General features: G+C 42.2%; 1 protein-coding gene and 1 non-coding gene across 2 annotated transcripts in view; both read left to right on the top strand.

Annotated features, from left to right (window-relative positions):
• LOC124775754 (schwannomin-interacting protein 1 homolog) overlaps window positions 1-26,650 on the top strand; it is an 810,951-nt gene that overhangs the window by 244,176 nt on the left and 540,125 nt on the right. The window contains exon 3 of the mRNA XM_047250583.1: window positions 19,152-19,238. Coding sequence (XP_047106539.1) covers window positions 19,152-19,238 — 87 coding nt within the window. The remainder of the gene's footprint in view (window positions 1-19,151; window positions 19,239-26,650) is intronic.
• Trnat-ugu lies at window positions 18,501-18,574 on the top strand. The gene has a single exon. It is a non-coding gene; the product is annotated as a tRNA-Thr (tRNA).

Genomic DNA, 26,650 nt, shown 5'->3' with positions numbered 1-26,650 from the left:
GCCAAAGGTAACAGTTACCACAGAAGAGAGTTGTAGCTGCATCGAAAAGGAAGTTCGATGTGACTACAACGTAGCTCGGAAATGGAAATGTTAGCTTCAGTTGCTATCTAGTCGCTCTCTAGTACTATTGCGATAGTATCATGCATGTAAGCGCTACTAGATTGTTTTAAGCTAATCGGAAATTTGAAAGTTTTGCGATATAGACTGAAGCATTATTCAGAAGTCATACTAAAGTCATCTTTATCGTTAGCAAGATAAAGGGATACGGAGATTCGCGACGAAGTTAAATCGTGTGAGATTTGTGATGGGACTTAGCCTTCGTGATACGGAATAAGCAAGAACATTCAAGGACATTGAAAAAGAAATATCACCGACAGAAAAACGATCATTAGACTCGAGTAGGTAACATACGAAGAACGCACGATTGCGCCGAGTTGCCAGAGGTTGTCATCAACGACAGGATTAGTGATGCAAACGGAAGCAATTCCCTGAGGGAGAAATCGGTGTGCGTGCTCAGTGTAGGGACAATTAATTACAAAGAACAATAAAATTGGATTCATACTTAAATTCTTCGTGTTGCCTACATAATTGAATAAACATTATCATGTGTATTGGTGAAAATTAATTGACTAATAGAATATTATGTAGTGAAAAGTGGATTCATGATTATATAACAGTGAACAACATCGATTTGTTCCAAGATTACAACGCATTCTGATCATTGCTTAAGTATATGTTATCTCTGGAATTACGTCGTGTAGTTATTGAACACACGACGTAGCGAAATCTTGACGACGGAATAACAACTTATCAACTTCACATTCTCGCAATTCCATTATGTGGTCACGACTTGGGTGATGGATTGAAGATTCAAGACTTTAGATTATTAATATTCAACATTCATTATCTAGCCGGGCATAATAAAAAGAAGAACTACAGTTAGCCAGTCCGCGCAAGCAGAAAAGTCTGTCGCGGACTCACAACAAAAGAAAACCACGCGAGGAGTTTGTGTTTTTCTACTAGTTACAGGGTGGCTTTATCGTGAGCGACGGACGCAGTTCCACGTCATACCGACTGGGACAACCATCACTGCCAAGTCGTGTCAACTCTAAGGAGATGCCGACGTCACAGTAGGGAAGAGAAAGTGTGGCCGGTCAGGGTGGCCGTGCGGTTCTAGGCGCTAGTCTGGAACCGCGCGACCGCTGCGGTCGCAGGTTAGAATCCTGCCTCGGGCATGCATGTGTGTGATGTCCTTAGGTTAGTTAGGTTTAAGTTGTTCTAAGTTCTAGGGGACTGATGACCTCAGAAGTTAAGTCCCATAGTGCTCAGAACCATTTGAACCATTTGAGAAAGTGTGTGGTAGGACAGCTGGAACGCATGTGTTGTGCCCGAAGTCGGTAAAGAGGCCAGCGTTTTAGATCCAGTTTCCGAAATTTTCCCATGGCAGACAAAAATATTTTCCAAAATGATACCATTTCGGCAACTTTCCTCAAATATCTTAAACCTACCGAATCTTTTAAACTATTATTTTTTATTATTATTGGAAGCTGAAATAGGTGTAAAAACAGGTGTGAAATAGGGCCGTAAAACTATCATACTTTCCAAAAATTATAGTATAAAAAATAAAAATTTTAATTTGTTAATAAAAACAATAGCCCTACCGGAAAAATGAAAAAACCTTACCTAGGTGCTCCGCATTTGCTTTCTTCGCGCTTTTTTTCGTTGTTCTGTTGATTTACCATTAGTGCACCATCTACATCTTATCTCGCCACTCGACACCACTATCCACTACGCTACTACGAACACGCAAAATCCGTGCCCGTATGTTTTATTTATATCTGAAAGCTCTTAACCGCCGATCTGTCACTATCTTACATTTAATGATGACAAATCATACCAATCCCGACGCGTTTACGAGAGATCCTCAGTATTTCAAACAGCATATATTGATAGGGCGTACTTTATATTATAAAACCCATCAAATACAAGCTTCAACTAAAACGACAAAATCCAGTATGACGTCTCTTCAGAACTCGATACGACCACAAAAGTCGATAGACATCCGGAACGGTCCAAACTGGGCATGTACACGTCATAGTGACGTCACGGAGAGGTATCACTGCTGTGAGCCTAACGTTGTTCACAAAGGGAAAGGTGTGCTGATTGAGTTGAAGAAATAGTGAGGTCTAGTGAATATCCACAAAACTTAATATGTGCAGTTTGAACTAAAATATTAAAGATTGCGTTATTAATAAGACTAAGCAAATAAAATACTTTCCAGTGTCGCCGGTATCGAAATTGTCTTCGACAAAAATTTCCTCAATGGTTCTCTTTCCCCAGAAGTTTCCCCCAGAAAGTATTTCTCCCCAAAACTACGAAAAAACCCCAATCTGGAGTCGCTGCCCTCAGCCCACAACAGCGGATTGCAAACGACTGGTCGGCTTGCGGCACAACACCAGAGCAACGACGAAGACAGGCCTGTAGCAGCGCCATGCATACGTACGCCGTCCGCCATTCAAATGACAATTTTTTGCCATTTTTATAAAGTTTTAACTTCTAATCAAGTATTTCGAAGAACAATACTCTCTATACACACAGAAAGACTATCGTTAATTCCTTGTCGGTATACATTTTTTTATTCCTGTGTGACAATTGTACCAGACGCCACCTATTGGCGGTTGACTTGCGGGTTATATGAATAAAGCGTATTCTATCAAACCATTATTTTATCCTGTGCCCTTCCAAGTAAATTGTGATGATACTTCAATCCGGAACCGCGCTGCTGATACGATGGCATGGATGTGTGTGATGTCAAAAATGGTTCAAATGGCTCTGAGCACTATGGGACTTAACACCTATGGTCATCAGTCCCCTAGAGCTTAGAACTACTTAAACCTAACTAACCTAAGGACATCACACAACAAACACCCAGTCATCACGAGGCAGAGAAAATCCCTGACCCCGCCGGGAATCGAACCCGGGCGCGGGAAGCGAGAACGCTACCGCACGAGATGTCCTTAGGTTAGTTAGGTTTAAGTAGTTCTAAATCTAGGGGACTGATGACCTCAGATGCTAAGTCCCATAGGGCTTGGCGCCATTTGAACCATTTTTTTGATGATTAGTTCAACGGGTTACTCTTTTAACCGATACAGTCAGGTACGATCTGGTACATTTGAGGTTTGTTGATATCGTATAACAACGACGTCGTATTTCGTAGAGTATTTGTTGATTGGTTATTTTACAGCGCTCAGGAGATCTGAGGATTGTTAATGTTGAACTGAAACCACTCATTTCAAAAACTAAAGCAACTGAGACAGTATAAAAGACGTCTTTCACACCCAGTGATTGCGGATTTTCTCCGATAACATTGTTAATTTTTGCATTTATAATCCGATTAAATGAAACAATTATAATTCCCTTTTTCTCTATACTATCCCTTTTTCTGTCACCCTAAGTACATATATTACAGAAGTGTTTCCTTTCTTGCTGCCAGCATATCGGCTGCGTTTCTCGTTTACTATACTATATTATGACTCCAAATCCCATATTTGTTGCCTTGAACCCCAGTCTTTTCTAGAATTTCTCGCAAAAACATAGAAGACGATTAATAGAAGATCCATTTGTGTGAATTACTTTCACTGTTTCCATAAATCGCTTAAGGGAAATTTTGATATGGTTCTGTCCCCATCTTTCAGAAAAAGAACTAAGGAAATCGAAGTCTATGAGGTGAGGTGTAAACTCTTATCCTACCTTTCTTCCTTTTGATTTTGTTCATAGCGCTTTTTTTCGCCAGCATTTTGTGGCAACTAGCGCAATTTTCCTTTTGAGACCGTTAACATTTTTCTCCGTACACCTACATACGCCTTACGTGTTTCCCCAGTGCACAATCGGAGAAAGCATAAACCGTTATTAAGCCCTTTCCTTTAGCATTCCGTAAAAGAATTGAGCAAGGAAAATGGGCGGTGTAGGCTGCTAAATTGCTTTAAGATAAGTTCTGAATACAGGAGTTTTTTTATATAAAATAGCACTCTTTCCACTGAAGAAGGAATTGCAGCAACTTGTCACTATTTACTTTATCAAATTTATTTTATTGTCCATTAACGGTTTCCGGGTTTTAACGCTCACCTACGGAAAGTGCATACTTACGTTAATATGTGAAACAGGTAGAACTTCCCGCAGTTTCCTCTTTCTTTTCATATATGTGGCTACCCAAATACGAGTACAATTTATATTAAACACAGTTCGTTTTGCCTTCTAGAGTTGAGATTACAATCCAAGAAAACGAATCCGAGAGATGTTATGTCTATGGCTTTGAGTAACTTCACAGATTTATGTTATATTAGAACAAAAACATATATGACATACGTCATTTAATTAGGCAGTGACAAACACTAATTTTCGTTAGCTATTGGGATCAGAGGCGTGCATCGCTCGTTGCCGGTCCGTGCTAGCTATTGTCGAAAGGTCTTTCACAAAACGCAAAGAAAATGGTTCAAATGGCTCTGAGCACTATGGGACTCAACTGCTGAGGTCGTCAGTCCCCTAGAACTTAGAACTACTTAAACCTAACTAACCTAAGGACATCACACACATCCATGCCCGAGGCAGGATTTGAACCTGCGACCGTAGCGGTCGCGCGGTTCCAGACTGAAGCGCCTAGAACCGCTCGGCCACTCCGGCCGGCACGCAAAGAAATTCTGGTCGTATGCAAAAGCTGTTAGATGCACCAAAGTTAGTTTCCAGTCACTCATGAACGAGACAAGATATGAAATAGAGAGCAGGAAATTAAAAGCAGGAATGCTTTACTCTGTTTTCGTATTTTCCTTCACAAGGAAAAGCCACGAGTATTGTCCCAATATTCCTGTCTTACCACTGAAGAGATCGCTGAAATAGTGTCAGTGCGTTGAGCAGATTCCATACCATATTTCCTGCTGAGTTAGTCCCTCCATCGTACATTTCTCTAACAAAAAATCGTGCCCAGTAGCTGGAAGAAAGCAAAGTTCACAACTATCTACAAGAAGGGTTGCAGACGTGATCCACAAAACTACCGTGCAATATCCTTGACATCCAGTTGTTGTAGAATATTCAACATATTCTGAGCTCGAACATGATGAGGTATTTCGGACAGAATGACTCCCTCCATGACAACCAGCGTAGATTCTTAAACATTGATCATTTGAAACCCGACTCGCACTTTCCTCACATGACACGCTGAAAGCTATGGATCAAAGGCAGTCAGGTAGATGCAGTATTTTTCGACTTCGGATAAGTATTAGAGTTAGTATCACACCTAAGCTTATTATCGAAAGTACTATCGTGCCGGGTATCAGACGAAATATGTGAATGTATTGAGGATTTCTTGCTAGGGAGGACGCAGCATGTTATCTGGGTTCGAGAGTCATTGATAGAAGTAGAAGTAACTTCGGGTGTATCCTGGGGAAGGGTACTGAGTCACTTGTTACTCATGTCGTATACTGATGATCTTGTGGGCGATATTAATAGTAACCTTGACCTATTTGCAGGTGACGCAATTATCTGCAATGCAGTATAGTATGAATGAAGCTGCACAAATATTCAGTCAGACCTTGATAATTTTTCAATGTGGTACGAAGATTGGCAACATGCTTTTAACGTTCATAAATATAAACTTGTGCATTTGACTAATGGTAAAAAAAAAACATGGTATCCTCTGGACATAATATCAGTGAGTCACAGCTGGAATCGGCAAACTCATCTATATATGTATATAGAACACTTACTGGTCGCTCTGTCGTGCGTAAAGCAGGTAGCGGACTTCGGTTTATGAGGGAGATGTTGAGGTAAGCCATATCTTCGTAATATCCTTCCCTCCAGGAGTGTTAGTCTTGCAAGTTTCTCAGGAGAGCTTCTGTGAAGTTTGGAAGTTAGGAGATGAGGTACTGGTGAAAGTAAAGCTGTGAAGACGGATCGTGGATCGTGCTTGGGTAGCTCAGTCGGTAGAGTACTTGCCGACGAAACGCAATGGTCCCGAATTCGAGGCTCGGTCCGGCACACAGTTTCAATCTGCGAGGAAGTTTCAGTCTACAAAGGAGGTCGCTCACAAATCATTTGTACCACCGAACATAGAATATTGCTCAAGTGCGAGAGGTCAGTACCAAAGAGATCTTGCTGGGGATGTTAAACGTATAAAGGGTAGCACGATTGGTCACAGGTTTGCCTAATCCACCAAAGAGTATCACAGAGATGTTGAAAGAACCGCAGTGGGAGAATCTTGAAGCTAGGTGGGAACTATCCAGAGAAAGTCTGCTAACGAAGTTTCAAGAACTAGTTTTCAATAATGGCTCTAGCGATTGCTACAACCCTCTACATATCCCTCCCATAGAGATTGTGCGGACAAGGTCAGATTAATTACAGCATGCACGGAGGTATTTAAACATTTATTCTTGCCGCGTTCCATACGTGAATGGAACGGAGAAAAGCCCTAATGAATGGTGCAGTGGGAAGTGGTCTTCGCCACGCACTTCAGTGTTTTGCAGAGTATGGATGTAGATGTACATATAGGCTCAGTCCGAGTCAATGTCCAGGTCACGCTCTACGCAGGCTCCAAAAAATGGTTCAAATGGCTCTGAGCACTATGGTACTTAACTTCTGAGGTCATCAGTCCCCTAGAACTTAGAACTACTTAAACCTAACTAACGTAAGGACATCACACACATCCATGCCCGAGGCAGGATTCGAACCTGCGACCGTAGCGATCACGCGGTTCCAGACTGTAGCGCCTAGAACCGCTCGGCCACCCAGGCCGGCCGCAGGCTCCATTCTACCGGGATGGTAGAGTCGAGTTTCAGTTGTGCAAGTCTTGCTTCAGAGGAAAGGAGTACAATGAGTGCTCAAAACTTGAATGACGTTCTACTTCTACACTGTTGTTTGATAAGATTCTCACCAAAATTATTTTCTGTGAGACTGAAGTTTCTTTCGTGTTAGTACTTGAAAAGAAGTACAGCATGAATATTTTTTTTTCATTCAGGCTGAATATGATGCAGAGGACTAACAAGAAACAAAAGCTTCCTGCTTCTTAAGAGTGTTGCCTAGATGACACATTTGTGGTAGCTGGGTATATAATGGATGTATTTTTAGTTATATTTCGTAGAATCTCTTATATTAAACATACAAGTACGTGTGTCATGCTACGGTGTAACTGGTCATGCGGTCTTACATTGTCGGACACACTTGCCTAGGTTTTATGAAACTTTATGGCCCTCCAGTATGTAGATGAGACGAACGCTGCAGACGTAGCTCACGGAGAGGGTGTTGTAGCCTGGGCTCGCGACCTTTCGGCCAGCCGGGCTGGGGACCTCGGACTGGAGGCAGGCTGGCGGGCTAGCGAGCGGACACACAGCCGGACACAGGCCAGGCGTACTGCGGTTGCCTAGCCGCAGAACACCAAAGTACGGCTAGTGCGCTGCCCGTGTTACGACACGGAAGCAGAGAACGACAGTAGCACTCCTAGCGTTCTGGCAGTGAACTTAGAATACGGAGAAATATGGCGCGAAAATCCGTATTCTTTTTTCGCGAATTACGAGCATTACATGATCACATTTTTAATTTTTACGATGGGCGATCAATAAGTAATGCAACAATTTTTTTCTGAAAGCAGGTTGGTTTTATCCAGGATTCCAGTGCACTGTAATATTCCTCACTCCTTTCGCTACGAAACCCTTTTCAACATAATCTCCAACCTATACGACGGCCTTCCGCCACATTACTGGGGAAGCTTGTATGCCCGCATGTTGCCACTCTGCTGGATGAGGTCGGAACCAACGCCTTTCTCCATTAATAACCTCCCCATCATCCACATACCGCTTCCCGTGGACTCATTAGGCCAGACAACTGGATGCTAGAAGGTGTGAGATCTGGGCTGTGTGGTAGATGAGGAAGAACCGTCAAAGACGTTTTGTGAACTCCTCCTGAATGTCCTGGCTTGTATGTGACGTTGCGTTGTCTGGGGCAAGGAGAAGTTCGTTCGCGTATTTGTGGCGACGAACATGCTGAAGCCGTTTCTTCAGTTTTCTAAAGGCAGGACAATACATTTCAGATTTATCATTGCAGAGTGAGAAAGGACATCAAACGGAATAACCCCCTCAGAGCCCCAGAAGACCGTCACCATGACTTTATCGGATGAGAGTGCAGCTTTCAAGCGTTTCTTCAGAGGAGAGATGGTGTAGCGCCACTCCATGGATTGTCGTTCCGTTTCCATTTCGAAATGACGAACCCACGTTTCATCACCAGTGACAACGTTCGAAAAAAAATCGTCACGATCAGCCTCGTAGCGCGCAAGCAATTCCGCACAGATGGTTCTTCGTTGCTCTTAATGGTCTGTTAGGCGGTGAGGAACCCAGCAGTCATGCATCTTTGAGTATCCTAACTGTTGGACAAGTGTGTCAGCACTACGAACAGAGACGTCCAATTATACAGCGAGATGTTTGATTGTGATCCATCGATCACTTTGAATGAGAGTGTACGCAAGTTCCAACACTGCATGTGTCACAGATCTGCGCGGCCGGTCGGCACACGAGGGATAGCACAGGTTTTCACGGCACGAAAATCGCCCAGCGACTCACCATGCTTTTGTTCACTGTCAGGTCTTTCCGTAGACATTCTGCAAGCGCCTAGGCACATCTATGATGCTATGGTTCTCCACCAAAAGAAACTCAGTGAGAGTTTTCTGCGTGGCACGCACCTCCATTACAGACGCCACTTTGAAGACTAAGTATTGCGCCCCCACCTATAGGAACTTCGTGAAGCAATAGAGGCTGAAGTGGGAATATTCCACGACGTCCCGAAGCATATTCCGCAGTTTCTCAATCGAAACTGAGAAAAAAAAATGTATTGCACTACTTACTGAACGCCCCCGATACTTTAAGGCTGGACACCGTAGTTTAGTGCGTGTCTGGAAACGTTTCTGTGACCTTGAAAAGTACTATATTCGAGAAATCTTGTAAGTAGGCTGTGTAGGTTTTTTTTATTGGTAACGCCACGTAGCGCTCTGTATGAAAATCACTGGCTGTGCTGTGTGCAGTCTGTGGCTGGTTTGCATTGTTGTTGGCTATTGTAGTGTTGGGCAGCTGGATGTTAACAGCGCGTAGCGTTGCGCAGTTGGAGGTGAGCCGCCAGCAGTGGTGGATGTGGGGAAGTGAGATGGCGGATTTTTGATAGCGGATGATCTGGACGTGTGTCCATCAGAAACAGTACATTTGTAAGAATGGATGTCATGAACTGCTATTTATATTATGACTTTTGAACACTATTAAGGTAAATACATTGTTTTTTCCTCTATCAAAAGCTTTCATTTGCTAACTATGCCTATCTGTAGTTAGTGCCTTCAGTAGTTGGAATCTTTTATTTAGCTGGCAGTAGTGGCGCTCGCTGTATTGCAGTAGTTCGAGTAACGAAGATTTTTGTGAGGTAAGTGATTTGTGAAAGGTATAGGTTAATGTTAGTCAGGGCCATTCTTTTGTAGGGATTATTGAAAGTCAGATTGCGTTGCGCTAAAAAATATTGTGTGTCAGTTTAAGCACAGTCATGTATAATTTTTCTAAGGGGACGTTTCAATCTCAACAAAAGCTAAAATTAAATTCTCATCACTGGCATTCGCAGTCATGTATAATTTTGTAAATGACATTGTGGTAGCCTTTTGATTGTAAAATTATTTATTTGTAAACTTCAAAGGAAACTCACTGTTAGTGAGAATCAAAAAAGGAGCCATACATGGATCTTAAATTTGAATAGAGAACGGTATCAATTGGACTACATCGTGATACACGGAAGTTTAAGAACTGTCTGAAGAATGCCAAAGCTTACCCAGGAGCAGACATAAATTCAGACCACAACCTCGTAATGGAAGAAATACAAATGAGGTTGAAGAAAGTATGGAGAGGTAAAGCAAAAGACAGATTAAACTTGGAGGTCCTCAAGGACGTAGTCAAGGCTTCAGAGTGAAAGTGAAGACAGGTTTATGGAAAAATGGAAAAGAAATAGAAATGAAGAATAGTCAAATGAGAAATGAATAAAAATGAAGGAAGGACTCATGGGTCCCACCAAAGAAGTATAGGAAGTGACTAAAAGCATCAGTAAAGACTGGGTAACGGAAAACATATTGAAACAGATGGAACAAAGGAAAAATATTTTTAAAAAAGGTTCAAGAAACAGAATAATGAATTAAGCAGACAAACTGAAGAAGCAAGAGAAATGTGGATGAAAGAAAAATGCGAGGAAATAGAGATAATGAACATACAGGGAAAGTATGAAATAATGTACACATTGGGTAGTGTGATGGTTTTCGAAAGTAAAAGAACGAAGACTAACATGGAAATGAAAAGAGTGGATGGTACATTGGGTGAAGAACCACAGGAGGTTTTGAGCAGATGGCAAGAATATATAGGTTGTCTGTATAAGAAGGATCAAATACAAAGTGAAATCAAGCTTGAAGAGGAGGAATGTTGTTGTTGTTGTGGTCTTCAGTCCTGAGACTGGTTTGATGCAGCTCTCCATGCTACTCTATCCTGTGCAAGCTTTTTCATCTCCCAGTACCTACTGCAACCTACATCCTTCTGAATCTGCTTAGTGTATTCATCTCTTGGTCTCCCTCTACGATTTTTACCCTCCACGCTGCCCTCCAATACTAAATTGGTGATCCCTTGATGCCTCAGAACATGTCCTACCAACCGATCCCTTCTTCTGGTCAAGTTGTGCCACAAACTTCTCTTCTCCCCAATCCTATTCAATACTTCCTCATTAGTCATGTGATCTACCCACCTAATCTTCAGCATTCTTCTGTAGCACCACATTTCGAAAGCTTCTATTCTCTTCTTGTCCAAACTATTTATCGTCCATGTTTCACTTCCATACATGGCTACACTCCATACGAATACTTTCAGAAATGACTTCCTGACACTTAAATCTATACTGGATGTTAACAAATTTCTCTTCTTCAGAAACGCTTTCCTTGCCATTGCCAGCCTACATTTTATATCCTCTCTACTTCGACCATCATCAGTTATTTTGCTCCCCAAATAGCAAAACTCCTTTACTACTTTAAGTGCCTCATTTCCTAATCTAATTCCCTCAGCATCACCCGACTTAATTAGACTACATTCCATTATCCTTGTTTTGCTTTTGTTGATGTTCATCTTATATCCTCCTTTCAAGACACTGTCCATTCCATTCAACTGCTCTTCCAAGTCCTTTGCTGTCTCTGACAGAATTACAATGTCATCGGCGAACCTCAAAGTTTTTATTTCTTCTCCATGAATTTTAATACCTACTCCGAATTTTTCTTTTGTTTCCTTTACTGCTTGCTCAATATACAGATTGAACAACATCGGGGAGAGGCTACAACCCTGTCTTACTCCCTTCCCAACCACTGCTTCCCTTTCATGTCCCTCGACTCTTATAACTGCCATCTGGTTTCTGTACAAATTGTAAATAGCCTTTCGCTCCCTGTATTTTACCCCTGCCACCTTTAGAATTTGAAAGAGAGTATTCCAGTCAACATTGTCAAAAGCTTTCTCTAAGTCTACAAATGCTAGAAACGTAGGTTTGCCTTTCCTTAATCTTTCTTCTAAGATAAGTCGTAAGGTCAGTATTGCCTCACGTGTTCCAGTGTTTCTACGGAATCCAAACTGATCTTCCCCGAGGTTGGCTTCTACTAGTTTTTCCATTCGTCTGTAAAGAATTCGTGTTAGTATTTTGCAGCTGTGACTTATTAAGCTGATAGTTCGGTAATTTTCACATCTGTCAACACCTGCTTTCTTTGGGATTGGAATTATTATATTCTTCTTGAAGTCTGTGGGTATTTCGCCTGTTTCATACATCTTGCTCACCAGATGGTAGAGTTTTGTCAGGACTGGCTCTCCCACGGCCGTCAGTAGTTCCAATGGAATATTGTCTACTCCGGGGGCCTTGTTTCGACTCAGGTCTTTCAGTGCTCTGTCAAACTCTTCACGCAGTATCATATCTCCCATTTCATCTTCATCTACATCCTCTTCCATTTCCATAATATTGTCCTCAAGTACATCGCCCTTGTATAGACCCTCTATATACTCCTTCCACCTTTCTGCTTTCCCTTCTTTGCTTAGAACTGGGTTTCCATCTGAGGTCTTGATATTCATACAAGTCGTTCTCTTATCTCCAAAGTTCTCTTTAATTTTCCTGTAGGCGGTATCTATCTTACCCCTAGTGAGATAGGCCTCTACATCCTTACATTTGTCCTCTAGCCATCCCTGCTTAGCCATTTTGCACTTCCTGTCGATCTCATTTTTGAGACGTTTGTATTCCTTTTTGCCTGTTTCACTTACTGCATTTTTATATTGTCTCCTTTCATCAATTAAATTCAATATTTCTTCTGTTACCCAAGGATTTCTACTAGCCCTCGTCTTTTTACCTACTTGATCCTCTGCTGCCTTCACTACTTCATCCCTCAAAGCTACCCATTCTTCTTCTACTGCATTTATTTCCCCCATTCCTGTCAATTGCTCCCTTATGCTCTCCCTGAATCTCTGTACAACGTCTGGTTCTTTTAGTTTATCCAGGTCCCATCTCCTTAAATTCCCACCTTTTTGCAGTTTCTTCAGTTTTAATCTACAGGTCATAACCACTAGATTGTGGTCAGAGTCCACATCTGCCCCTGGAAATGCCTTACAATTTAAAACCTGGTTCCTAAATCTCTGTCTTACCATTATATAATCTATCTGATACCTTTTAGTATCTCCAGGGTTCTTCCATGTATACAACCTTCTTTCATGATTCTTAAACCAAGTGTTAGTTATGATTATGTTGTGCTCTGTGCAAAATTCGACCAGGCGGCTTCCTCTTTCATTTCTGTCCCCCAATCCATATTCACCTACTACGTTTCCTTCTCTCCCTTTTCCTACACTCGAATTCCAGTCACCCATGACTATTAAATTTTCGTCTCCCTTCACAATCTGAATAATTTCTTTTATTTCATCATACATTTCTTCAATTTCTTCGTCATCTGCAGAGCTAGTTGGCATATAAACTTGTACTACTGTAGTAGGCGTGGGCTTCGTATCTATCTTGGCCACAATAATGCGTTCACTATGCTGTTTGTAGTAGCTTACCCGCATTCCTATTTTCCTATTCATTATTAAACCTACTCCTGCATTACCCCTATTTGATTTTGTGTTTATAACCCTGTAGTCACCTGACCAGAAGTCTTGTTCCTCCTGCCACCGAACTTCACTAATTCCCACTATATCTAACTTCAACCTATCCATTTCCCTTTTTAAATTTTCTAACCTACCTGCCCGATTAAGGGATCTGACATTCCACGCTCCGATCCGTAGAACGCCAGTTTTCTTTCTCCTGATAACGACATCCTCTTGAGTAGTCCCCGCCCGGAGATCCGAATGGGGGACTATTTTACCTCCGGAATATTTTACCCAAGAGGACGCCATCATCATGTAATCATACAGTAAAGCTGCATGCCCTCGGGAAGAAATATGTGTCGTAAAATAGTAAGGATTACAGCCTCTCGTAAGCAGCAGCAGAAGAGGCGCTGAAGGAGATGAAAATTGGATGGCATGTGGAATCGATGACTTGCCAGAAGTAGTGTTGAAGTTTTGAGGAAACACGGAAAAGAAAGAATTATACTAAATGAGAAAAAGAGAAATACCAAAAAATGTGAAGAGCACAGGACTATCAACCTAGTTTCCCATGCGGCTAAAGTATTGCTGTGAGTGCTGAACAGGAGGCTAGCGAAGTAGATGGGTTGAGGAGATACGGTTCGCATTTAAAAGCAGAAAGGAACAAGAGATACTATTGGCCTGTTAAGAATCGTAGGGGAAGATATATTGAGCGAGATCGAGAAATTTCTTCTGTTTTTATTTGAAAAAAGCTTTACACAGAGTACAACAGAGCGAGGTGATGGGAATTTTGAAGAGGAAAGGAGCAGACTGGATGGTCAGATGATTGGTGCGGCACGACGGAAAGAAAGAATAAGCGTTGGAAGTGAATTGTCTGAAGGAAGCAGCATTGGAAAGGTGAGAATCAATACCGCAACAACAAAGAGTATGGAGATCGTCAAATGAAGGGGACTGACAAGTATTAAGACAGGACACGTCATTATTAGCCGAGCAAGGGCACTGAAATATCTTGAAAGTACGATTAATGAAGGCTGTAGATGCCATCATGAGCTGAAAACTTGCATTGGTATAGCGAAGGAGGCATTTAGTAGAAAGAGGAAATTACTATATGGAAAACTAGATAAAAGTCTGACGAAAAGACTTGGCAAATGATTTGTCTGGAGTATGGTACTCTTTGGTGCACACACTTGGACACTGAGACGAGAGGGTGAGAAAAGGCTGGAAACAGCTGAGATGTTGATTTGAAGAAGACTGGAGGGTATAAGCTGTATGGAAGGAATAAGTAACGAAAGAGTGTTGGAAATAGTTGGTGAGGGGGAAGAGTCGTGCACGCTATAAGAGAAAGGAAGAAGAGCTGTGGGGATATTCGTTGAGGGGAGGTGGTCTAGTTCGTGGGAAGAGACAGAGGAAGGGCGAGATAGAATATGACAGACAAAGTAAAGTGGAGCGGAAATTACGCAGATCTGAAGAGTATGGAAGAAGACAGGAGATCGTGAAGAGTTACCACGTTAAAACCCGTGTTTAGGCACAACACTTATGACAGTGGCCCAATATTTCAAATTTCGACCATGTGGCCATTATCAAATGAAAATAATTGCACACACATGTCAAAACCTGAAAGTCACTGGACATGACATGACACAGAAGTGGTTTTATGGTAATTTGTTCCTGATTATGACTTTTCGTGTGTACCGACTCCTTGAATCATATTGAAAATACGTTGTTTATGTTCTCCTTGATTTTTGTTTGCATCCACGACATTGGGTGAAGTAAATGATATATTTTTTTTCATATAAAATAGAAGCTGCTTTAGTCACATGGTACCTGCGGACTCACATACACTGACGAGCTGAAACATTATGACCACCTGCTTAATAGCTTGTTGGCCCATCTTTGGAACGCCATGCTGCACCGATTCTGCCTACCATCGATTCTACAATTTCTTGGTAGATTTGTGGAGGTGTGTAGCATCAGATGTCTACACACAGGCCACGTAACGTGCTAAATAACGAGCTGCTGCTTTGTGTACGTGCTGATAGCGCCCGATAGCGGCCCAGAAGGGTTCCATCGAATTCACATCAGGCGAATTTGGTGGCCAAAACATCAACTTCATTTCACTGTCATGCTCTACAAACCACTGCAGCGCGATTCTGGCATAGAGACATGGACAATTATACTGCTGAAAGATGACATCGCCGTCAAGGAAAACATCAGGCACGAAGGGATGCAGGTGCTTCGCAGCTGTCAGTATGTTTTCGATTACTATCAAAAGTTCCATGCAGCCGCAGGAGAATGTTTACCACAGCATAATACTGCTCCCACTAACCTGTGCCCTTGGCGCAACGCATGTTTGGACCCGCCCTTCGCCTCGATGACGGCGTTAGCGGAGACAACCATCGACGTTGTGTAGCAAGAAACATGATGCATCCGAAGAACCGACACGTTTCCAGTGATACACCGTCAAAGTTCTGTGAAGGTTCCTGGACGTCTAACCACTTAATGCCTAGCGGTAGTTTTACTGTTCTTCTACCAGTTTCCGCAGAGGCTCACGACAGTATCACGTGAACATTCGACCAGCTTCGCCGTTTTCGAGATACACGTTCACAGGCTCTACGTAATAATAATCTTCCTTCAGTGTCTCTTATCTAAGTGGATTTCCCCGTTTGCAGGCCATAGTTTCGATAGGGTAATCCCCCATCTGTCTCTTTTCCGCTTTCATACTTTCCTTACCGTGTGACGTCCTTGCAACGCCCACCAGACGACATCCAACATCGCGTTGAGTTGTGGTCATAATGTTTAGCTGGTCAGTGGGTATTTGTAACTGTTAACGAATTTGTGTTTGATCTGCTCGAAGTAAATGCATTGTAGTACACTGCTCGTATCCTGCTTTATCTTGGTTTGGATCCGTTTTCCGTACTTTCTCGCATTTAGTGGGGAACTCAGAAATTTTCACTGGAGTGAGAGTATGATTCTTGTACATTGATTTCTGCTAAAACGTATAGTTTGTAATATCAGTTAATAATGTGCTAACACATCTGCGTAACTACTGGTGCATTCTTAGCATTTGCAAGGAAGAAAGCTCTAGTCACTAAAAGCATGCTCGGTGGCAAGATGCAACACCAATCCAAGCGGGATTAGATACACATCCAGTGACAAGATGCAATAAAGTTGAATATCACTTCTGTTAAAAGCTGCTAACACAGAGTTCTTATTAAATGCAAGAAAGTATGGAAAACAGATGAAAACAAAAATAGATTAGAATACGAGGAATGTACTTACAATGCATTTAAAACGAGCAGTTCACACAGGAAGAACAAATAAACACGAGTCCATAGAACCCCAAGTGACGAGCCCAGCTTCTGTTTTATATGAAACGATAACATACATACTTGAGATAAGTGGCAGCGTCGGTCGTAAACATTGAAGTGCTTTATTTTACAAATCGATCTCGATCACTGTGTGACCATCTTCCGTGCAAACGATTCGAACCTTGTACGCCCATATCATAACACAACATTTTCTATATGGTGTAACATATTCTGTGATGATTAATTCCAACTAATATCTTCACTTTTACTCCATACAGTAATGATAAAATTACAGAAGAACCTATCTCGTGACCTTAGCAGTTGCCGATCCAACATCCGTCCATTTATCCAAAGTATATTGACAATAATGGAATTAGACGTCAATAACATATGGCGTGATTTAGTTCACACAGTATTACAAATGCGAGCAAAGATCAAGCAGAATACGAGGGTAATCCCAAAAATAAGGTCTCCTATTTTTTATAAATAGATAGACATGTTTATTTCTACAATGGTTTACATCAGTTTACAGCTTGAACATTTAGCTATTTTTCGAGATAATCACCATTTCTGTCGATGCATTTTTGTAGACGCTGTGGCAGTTTTTGTATGCCCATGTCATATCAGCTCGCCGCCATGCTGCGAAGAATGATGCCGCCATTGGCGTGATTGTTGCTTGGTCTCAGGTGTAAAGTTGTATGCCCAGGTTTCGTCACCCGCGACAATTGAGTCCAGAAAGTTGTCCTGTCCGGCTGCAAGGCGATGAAGAAATGCGCGAGAAGCATCAACTCGTCGCCGCATGTGGTCCTGAGTCAGCATGCGTAGCAACCATCTTGCGCACACCTTCCGGTAGTTCAATGTTTCCGTAAAAATTCTGTGAGCGGTGCTTCGGGAAACCTCAGGAACCAACGTGGAGAGATCATCCAGGGTGATCCGCCGATCTTCACGCATGCTTTGCTCAATTTTCAACACTGTCTCCTCAGAAATTGACGGTCTCCAGCTTCTTTGTCCGTCGTGAATTTCGGTCCGACCAGCTGCAAACTCTCTACACCACTTACGAACATTTTTATCACTCATGCACGACTCACCATACACTTCCGTCAATTGGCGATGGATTTCAATTGTCGCAGTGCCCTTTGCGTTCAAAAACCGAATAACTGCGCGCAATTCGCACTTGGCGGTAACATCCAACAGGAGCTCCATCCTCAACGGCTGCCAAGCCAAGACTGAGCGCCTCAGCGCGTGAACCACTCTTCATAACAGTGTGACCAACTGCCACACAAACAGAGTTTTGTACTTCCAAAAAATAGGAGACCTTACTTTTGGGATTACCCTTGTAGCAGTATAACGTTACAATCCAATCTAGAGATTACAATACACACGAGAAGTCGTAATCAGAGACACAACGTGATGAAACCAGCTACAGTTTACTACGAAACTAAAACAAAGTCGCTTGTCATTTGACCAAGGTTCAGTCCGCAGCGTATGGCTCTGTGATGTTACTTACAGACTACTGGCAGATTATTCACAGATTTTTCCCCTGTGATTTTGTCCTGATCAGCCGTGGTGACTTAGTTGAACACTGTCTTAGGAACATTGACTGGTGATGCAAAATTCTTCTCAACTGTATATACGAAGACAGTAACTTGTTCTCGAAAGAACAGTTACTGTTGATGACCGTGCAGCTTTTCCCTGGAATAAATGATGAATGACAACCTCAGCTGCCGACAGTAGTTGTTGTTACACCTCGATGTGGACAGCTGAAAATGTGTGCCCCGACCGGGACCCGAACCCGGGATCTCCTGCTTACATGGCAGATGCTCTATCCATCTGAGCCACCGAGGACACAGATGAATAGCGCGACTGCAGGGACTTATCCCTTGCACGCTTCCCGTGAGACTCACATTCCCAACTGTCCACAATTCTACATTATGTAGAATTCTACGTTATGTAGAATTCTACGTTATGTAGAATTATGGACAGTTGGGAATGTGAGTCTCACGGGAAGCGTGCAAGGGATAAGTCCCTGCAGTCGCGCTATTCATCTGTGTCCTCGGTGGCTCAGATGGATAGAGCATCTGCCATGTAAGCAGGAGATCCCGGGTTCGAGTCCCGGTCGGGGCACACATTTTCAGCTGTCCACATCGAGGTATAACAACAACTACTGTCGGCAGCTGAGGTTGTCATTCATCATTTCTTCTCAACTGTGTTTCTTATGAAATGTATGCACCGCATATGCACATCACTTACTCGTTTTCAGAATTCTTGAGATGAAGATCACCATACACTCTATTTACAATTGTGTGTTTGTTCAAATGTGTGTGACATCTTATGGGACTTAACTGCTAAGGTCATCAGTCCCTAAGCTTACACACTACTTAACCTAAATTATCCTAAGGACAAACACACACACACCCATGCCCGAGGGAGGACTCGAACCTCCGCCGTGATCAGCCGCACAGTCCATGACTGCAGCGCCTTAGACCGCAATTATGTGTTTGAACCAGCTGATATCAATCTGTAAGGTAAGACCTAGATATTTGGTTGATGTGAGTGAATTCACTAGTGGGAGAAATTCGTGCCCTTCCAGAATGTTTCGTAGCGCCGACACCCGGAGCTGTTTAGGTTTGTAATGGCACGTGTAGTGAATACTAGTTACCACTGTCGCTGCCACTGACACCGCCCTCCCCGTGTGTTGCAGCCGTAACGCGTCGCAGCTGCCGCACAGGGACCGCAACCGGAACACCGCGGCCACGGCGGCCGACGCCGCCCACCACCTCATCAACAGGTGAGCACGCCGCGCCCACCCACGCACTGCGCTTCTCAGCTGGCGGTACGGCGTCTCAACACGAATCAATAGCATAACACAACAAGGGGGCAATTTTCGCTGGACGGTTCCGTTACATGGTAGGTAGATTTTTAATCTTCACCAGATCTAAAAAACGAATGATTTCTTGAGGAAGTGTAATTATTCGTCCACAAACGAGGTAATTTATAAAAACGCTTTCCGTCAGTTCGTTACCATTTCTCGTCTCTCTGGGACGCTGATACGATTAAAAGAGTAGATACAGATGAGCATGAGAAGATCTGCATATTTCGTCACGGATTCGTCCAGTAAGCACGACATCGTCAAAAAGACACTCATCAGACTCTAGTGGCAGACGGCACAAAAGATTTACTGTTACAATTTAGAGAGCTTACGTTCCAGGAAGATTCGCTAACATTCGACGTATTGTCATGTGCCGTTATGTGCAAAAGAATCCGAAAGACGTGAATTGCGTTCCGACTGATTTTCACACAGACACTAACGTAACTGTCTTGTACCTTCTCTAATTGCTTTCTGGTACAGTCCTTTGACTACGCAAAATTGTTACCACAACTGACCACTAAAACACTGGTCTGTATGGCCATTACTCCAATTGTAAACAAATACCGCCATATTTCCAATCTCAGGGAGTTCCTTATTACAGATGAGAAGTCCTAAATGCTTGTAAACTCAGATTTATTACAGCAAGTTACACATCTAAAATTTTACCACTATCATTAGTATCTGAGACAGCGAATACCTGTAACTCAACCACACAAAACATTCCGCAAACTTTTCCCAAAACTAAATTTATTTGCGAATAAGATATTTTCAATGGATACCAGGACTCCCAAAATTCGATGACAATTCAAAGCATTATTGCTATCTGAAAGGCTTTCCACGCGCCTGTTAACCGTAGTATGCATAAGCTGGTTCATGAAATGGCTCAAATGGCTCTGAGCACTATGGGACTTAATATGGTTCATGAAATAACCAGCTAGATAACCGCGATTAACGGCATCATGTGCTATATGGAAACCTCATCAACAACAACGTGTCACTAATAACTCACTGTATTCATGATGGCTACCTATTCGAAATTCTCCTATCTACCAGAAAGTGACATTAAAAACCATTAGCAGCGAGTTGCGCTTATGTTTGAACTTTAAAATATATGACCAACTGTTTTGTTCTGAATATAGGTCCAAACGCGATATCTATAGGCCATGCAAGGCGTTCGTGCCTGGCCGAAACTAGAACACAAGACTGATGTTCATTGCTGACTATGCATAAAGATATATGATACACTTCATTTTCGCTAATACCAGCTATAAATCTGAACTTGGAACTACATTGCGAAAATCGTTAGACTGGACCGGGACTCCTATCCGGCAACTTTTGTATCTCTTAACTAACCACCAAAGATGTTAAATACGGTTTAATGCACGTGCAACAAACTTGAAATGACAAGACGTAAAGTTTCATGATGGGCGGGAGTTTGAACCAAGCACGTAATCAGATTGTTGAGTAAGCACGATCAAATAGTAGTTAACGATTTTTTTTAGCATTAGCGTGATGTCTGAATTTTTGCCTTCCCAGGATTCGAACCCGATACTTATCGCCGTTATCGTTCAGCGAAAATGGACGTTAAAGTAGAAAAGTAGAATAGCTGTGCTGTGCAGAAACGAAGATGAGCAAGTGCTCATGATTCTTAAGGTGTGCTCTATATAGACCTTGCTCACCGGAGACATTTTTCTTCTTTTGGTTCATACTAGCACCTTTCAAAATATAGAAAGCAAAGAACATTCAGTAGAAGAGATCTGTATCACAGTAAGGAAGATGAGGAAGCACATATGCCTCTTCAGATTTTGCATTTTTGAGTCCATATTTATTAGACTTTTTTGCTTCGAATGATCGTTTCTGTAATATTCCCGCTTATTGACCATTGCACCTGAGACATCCTGTACAGGGTTCATTGACCAGTAGCAAGAACTGCGCATGTTTGAACTAAAAATAGCGTGACTGAGAATTCAGTGGTGATCGGGAAACGAACACCGACCAAATCGTTGTTGACTAAACTACGCACAAAGACACGTTAACTGTCGAGTTCTTTTTGACCAGCAGCTAGGAGTGGTATTTATTAACTTGAAATGATGTGACGAAAATTTCTGTGTCTTAACTGGGAGTCGAAACCGCCTTACATCGTTATTATGGACAATGAATGAAGACAAGTTAAAAATCGAAATTATTTCCCGTCAGCAGTTATATCTGCTATTTTTAGAGTTTGAAACGACGTGATAAAAATTTTTGTGCTGAACCAAGATACGAACTCAAACACACTCCACACGTGGAGACACCGAGTACTTTGGAATCTTGAACAGGCAAAGAGTTAATGGAACTGTATCACCATTACACCTGCGGCAGGGAGACCCGAGCTCAAATCCCAGCTGCGAACAAATGCACTCATCATCTCAGGGTCAAATAAAAGATGGAGTAACTGTTCTGTGACACTGCATGGCGTTTGGTTCATTAACTAAAATAAAGTTACAAGTGTAAGAAAGATTACTGGTGACAGAGTTTCTACATGCTGACACTTCCCCCCCTGTCATGGCCCAAATGTTCAAATGAGTGTGAATTCATAAGGGACCAAACTGTTGAGGTCATCGGTCCCTAGACTTACAAACTACTTAAACTAACTTATGCTAAGAACAACACACACACCCATGTCCGAGGGAGGACTCGAACCTCCGGCGGGAGGGGCCGCGCAATCCGTGACTTGGCGCCCTAAACCGCTCTGCCACTCCGCACGGCTCATGGCCCAACTTGAGCAGTCGGTAGCGAAGGAACACACCGTTTTATGTGAATTTTGAACCACGGGTCAGTCTTACTTCCAGCACTTGTAGCTAGCAGAGGAGAGTAGGATCTGTTTATGCCTCTTAACAACAGTTGCCGGAAGTGTGAGTAGAATCCAGATCTTAAATATACAAAACTACCATGAATCCTCCACATGTGGCTTGGTAATGACTTTGTCGCACTGCAGATGCTCCACACTTGATGTAACTTCTGACACCAGAAATCCCTAGAGTGGTTTACAGCGTGTTTAATACATTCGTTTATGAATCACCGTTTACCAAATGCCTCGGCTATCAAAAATGGTTCAAATGGCTCTGAGCACTATGGGACTTAACATCTATGGTCATCAGTCCCCTAGAACTTAGAACTACTTAAACCTAACTAACCTAAGGACATCACACAACACCCAGTCATCATGAGGCAGAGAAAATCCCTGACCCCGCCGGGAATCGAACCCGGGAACCCGGGTGCGGGAAGCGAGAACGCTACCGCACCCTCGGCTATCCAGTGTGTGTATTCGACTTGATATTGTAACCATTGAAACAAAATCACGTAACGGTCATCTGCACAAACAGCCAATACTCTAGGATGCAGAAGATTTCGTAGTTGTTGCCTTTCACTTGAGCTACTCACGTGCACTACCGGTTCGCGGTTAACGTCGCACAGTGCAAAAGAAATATTTTCGGCAAACTGAGTGTACAGCTAAGTAACAACAACGTTGTAGCCAGTGCTCATGCGACATATGACGTGAAGATTATTAAGTATGTAATCTACAATTGTGGACAAAATTTATCCGGAAAAAGGAGGTGGTGCGTGATCCGTGGCGGGTTTGTTTGGCGTGTTCGTACGTAGGTTGCTATAAGCGTATTTATCAATTTCATTTGGGGAGGCAGGGGCATGGTTCTAGTACTTTTCTTGCATTAAGATCTTGAACGATGCGTATTTGAAGGTTATGAGTAGCACTGATAATGAGTTAAAAATGGTTCAAATGGTTCTGAGCACTATGGGACTTAACTTCTGAGGTCATCAGTCCCCCAGAACTTAGAACTACTTAATCCTAACTAACCTAAGGACATCGCACACATCCATGCCCGAGACAGGATTCGAACCTGCGACCGTAGCGGTCGCGTGGTTCCAGACTGTAGCGTCTAGAACCGCTCGGCCACTCCATTCGGCTTATGAGTTAAAAACGGAGCGTTAGACGGAAAAAGTTTAACATTTGCAACTTTTTGTTCTCTTTAAATTTATAAATTGGTGTGAGAAATGTGGAGGAACGTCGAACAATTGTGCCTTGTATGGAGTGAGTGCTATCGAAGAAATCTTGCCAGAAAATACTTTTCTCGCTTCATGTAGGATCTTTCTAAAATGAATTATTTGCCACGTTCAGGATGCACAACGGCTGTAGCCCTGACACGCTGTTCTTCCACGAGACTTAAACCTACACCCAGTACAGCCTTGGCTTTACAGCGTGGCGATGTTTCCACGGGCCTAGCAACCACAGGCAGCATTCAGTGCTCCTTAGTCTCCTATTGATGGCTAAGACAGATAATTTGCAAAGAAAAAGACGGTATCGGCAGTAGTGTCTGCGTGAAGTGACTTACATGGACTAAATTCATGTATTCGAAAAGTAGATGACACACTATAAGTGAAATGCGTTCAGAATTCTTAATTGAAATATTAAGAAATTATCAAATGAATTTAGCAGGATAAAGCTGTATCTCCTCACCAAGTATCTCAATTGACACAAGGCTGCCACTCTTAATTTACAGTGTTGTCAAGTCTCCATCATTCTCGCATCATGAATGAATACGTTTCACAGCCGACGTGCTTCTTCAGCGGCCTAGCAATCCAAGAGTGAACGTTGCGCTTCAGAGACAGTGGAAACCGCCGCCAAATTGACAAATACCTGAAATACTATAGGCCTAAGAAAACTTGTGTAAGTCAGTCGAAAAACCAAAAATTAATAGCAGGGAAAAATTCATTTGACAGCCCTCTTCACATAGCCGTCATTATTTCATATTTGTTTTTGTCTCGAAGTATGTAAGAAATTCCTTAAATGAAGAAAAATAATTTTAAAAGTAGCTTGGAGTGGCGTTTACACTCAACGACCCTCACCAACATCTGGGGATACGAATGCGACGTTATAGATGAACAGGGAAGGAGCTGGAATGTGTGGAGGCTATTCAGAAGCTGCTGATCAATTAAGTCTGACTACCAAATATCATTATTTATAGTGTTCCTCGTCAAGCTGACTACAAACAGCCTTCAACAGCGCTTGATGTCAATCAGATTCTCAGACTAAATTCCTGATGTTGAAAGATTTGCTCAGTAGTGGGTGAACAGCATCAACACCTTTGTATCCCGCACTTAATACAAGTCTATCACATTGTAGTTTATCACAACACTATGCCCAATCTTTACACCTTTCTTTAGACCATTTAATTTCTCCGTAACAGACACATGCCCTATTTTGAGAGCGGTAAGCAAGATGGATGGACAGATGGATCGATCGATACGTTTACGAGATCGTGATAATGGTGAATGAGAAGTATTCTTGTTAAAACGGAAAGCTAAGGCCGTACATCAACAGCGAGAGCAATAGTAAATGCCGCATAAATTTCCCAGTAGATCTAGTCACACCCTTGTCATATATTAGAGGAATTAATGAAAAGTCAGTAAGAAGGCTGGTTGATCGTGGAACCAAAAAGATGAGTCATCTAACAAAAACCACATTAAAACCTCCGTCTAACTAAACTGGGGGTGAGTCCTCACGTCACACAAAATGCCAACAACTTTCGTGGCATTGGTTCGTCATCGCCTAAATGGACGAGAAGTCCCTCGGTGTACCAAATCTTCCCTCCTACCAGCATACAACACACAGGACTTTAAAGTACGGCACGCTGTGACTGTAACGCCTCAAACAAGAGTAACAGACTATCACAACTTCATACACCTCATATGTCCCTAATACTCCACCCATCCTCAACTTCCATAGTGGATTTCTCATAAATTATGATCCCACACACAGAAACATAAGTTGAAGTCTTGTCGTCTTTCTGCACTCGAAACAAACTCTGCAATTCTCTATGGATCTCAAATTTCAGTCTTATGGATCTGGTACACTACCGAAAGTAATTAACATGTCCCTCAGAGCGCAAGGGCCTCTATTCTACCCTCGACGAGGTGTAACTACCGTCTCTTAGGTTCCGCAACGAAAACAAACCCCCAAATTTGTTTATCATCCTTTTCGCCTTTCTGCGCAGTAGGCACAGTTTGACATTTCTATCACTCATGTGTCTTTTCTCACAATAGCACTACTCTACTAAGCTCAAGTAACTCTCATTGTGAATACTTGAATAGTTCACTTGATATCACGGGAAACACTCATATCAACTTGAGGACAGACATCAAAAGTAGCATCTTATCATTAACAGCTGTATACAGCGGGATGAACCCAGCTAACGTACCCTCAGCTCATAGCTGGTTCAATTCACTGAAGCTCTCGCAACTCGTTCCATTGTTCAGAGAAATCGCATTTCAGCTACGAATAATTAACTGATCAGGGAGAACCCCTTTTCAACCTACTCGTTCCCGTAGGCTTCTAGATGAAATTTTACGAAGTAAATCGGCATTCGCAAAGCAGTCAACTATGTCTACTCACACAATATCTGAATCATCGTTGCCAGAGTACTAATGAATTTTCTTCAGTATCATACGACACACGAGTAACTATTAGCCGATAACCCTGGGATTTTGACCCAAAAGCAAGAAGTGTTTAGTGTTTCTATCTTTTTATACTGCGTCATAATCCAAATGTCAAGAAACCTTTCTACCATTTTTAGTTAATTCAATGGAACCTACAGATTAAATAACAGAAAGCCATTCTTGGCTAATCAGCACTGATAATTCGTGGCTTTTTGGTAATTTTAGCGTATTTACTCAGTCTGTAGTTGGGTAAAACGCTCCGCTTTGCCGACACAGAGATAAATGTAGAGCAATAGTTGTAGATTTGTACCCAGGTTACCGGCTCCTTATCTTCAGATTTTCTGACTAGGTATTGTCCTTTTTTCCGAAAATTAAGTGAACAGTATAAGAGAATATTACGTGTGACGACCAGCCAACTATTCAACTCATTATTCAAAAAATATTGAAAATAGCTGACATAAAAGTTCCTAAGAAGGTAGGCGTCGATGTCGGGAACATTCTCTTAATGCTGTACTAGCAGCTAAGACAGTTAGAATAACAGATTGCTCACAAAGTGAAAGATAAGAGACATTATTGTAATTTGCGAGTAAAATTATCTCCTTGTTGTTGAAAAATTGAATTTCGTCATTTTTCACTTGTTATGTAAGAAATATTTGCAAATTTTCAACAAAATCGCAAAACATACCCAATGAATTTGGAAGCCTAATTCAGCTTCAGTACCGAAAGTAAGTCGACGGTCACAGACTTGCCAAACAACTTTGTGATGTTTCCAAGTCTCAACTTTTCCAACATCAGGAACATATTTTTGTATGGCTGTCAGAATCTCACATAGTGCT

The sequence above is a fragment of the Schistocerca piceifrons genome, chromosome 2, assembly GCF_021461385.2.
Source record: "Schistocerca piceifrons isolate TAMUIC-IGC-003096 chromosome 2, iqSchPice1.1, whole genome shotgun sequence".
Taxonomy (NCBI): domain Eukaryota; kingdom Metazoa; phylum Arthropoda; class Insecta; order Orthoptera; family Acrididae; genus Schistocerca; species Schistocerca piceifrons.
This window is presented reverse-complemented; position numbering and strand designations above follow the sequence as displayed.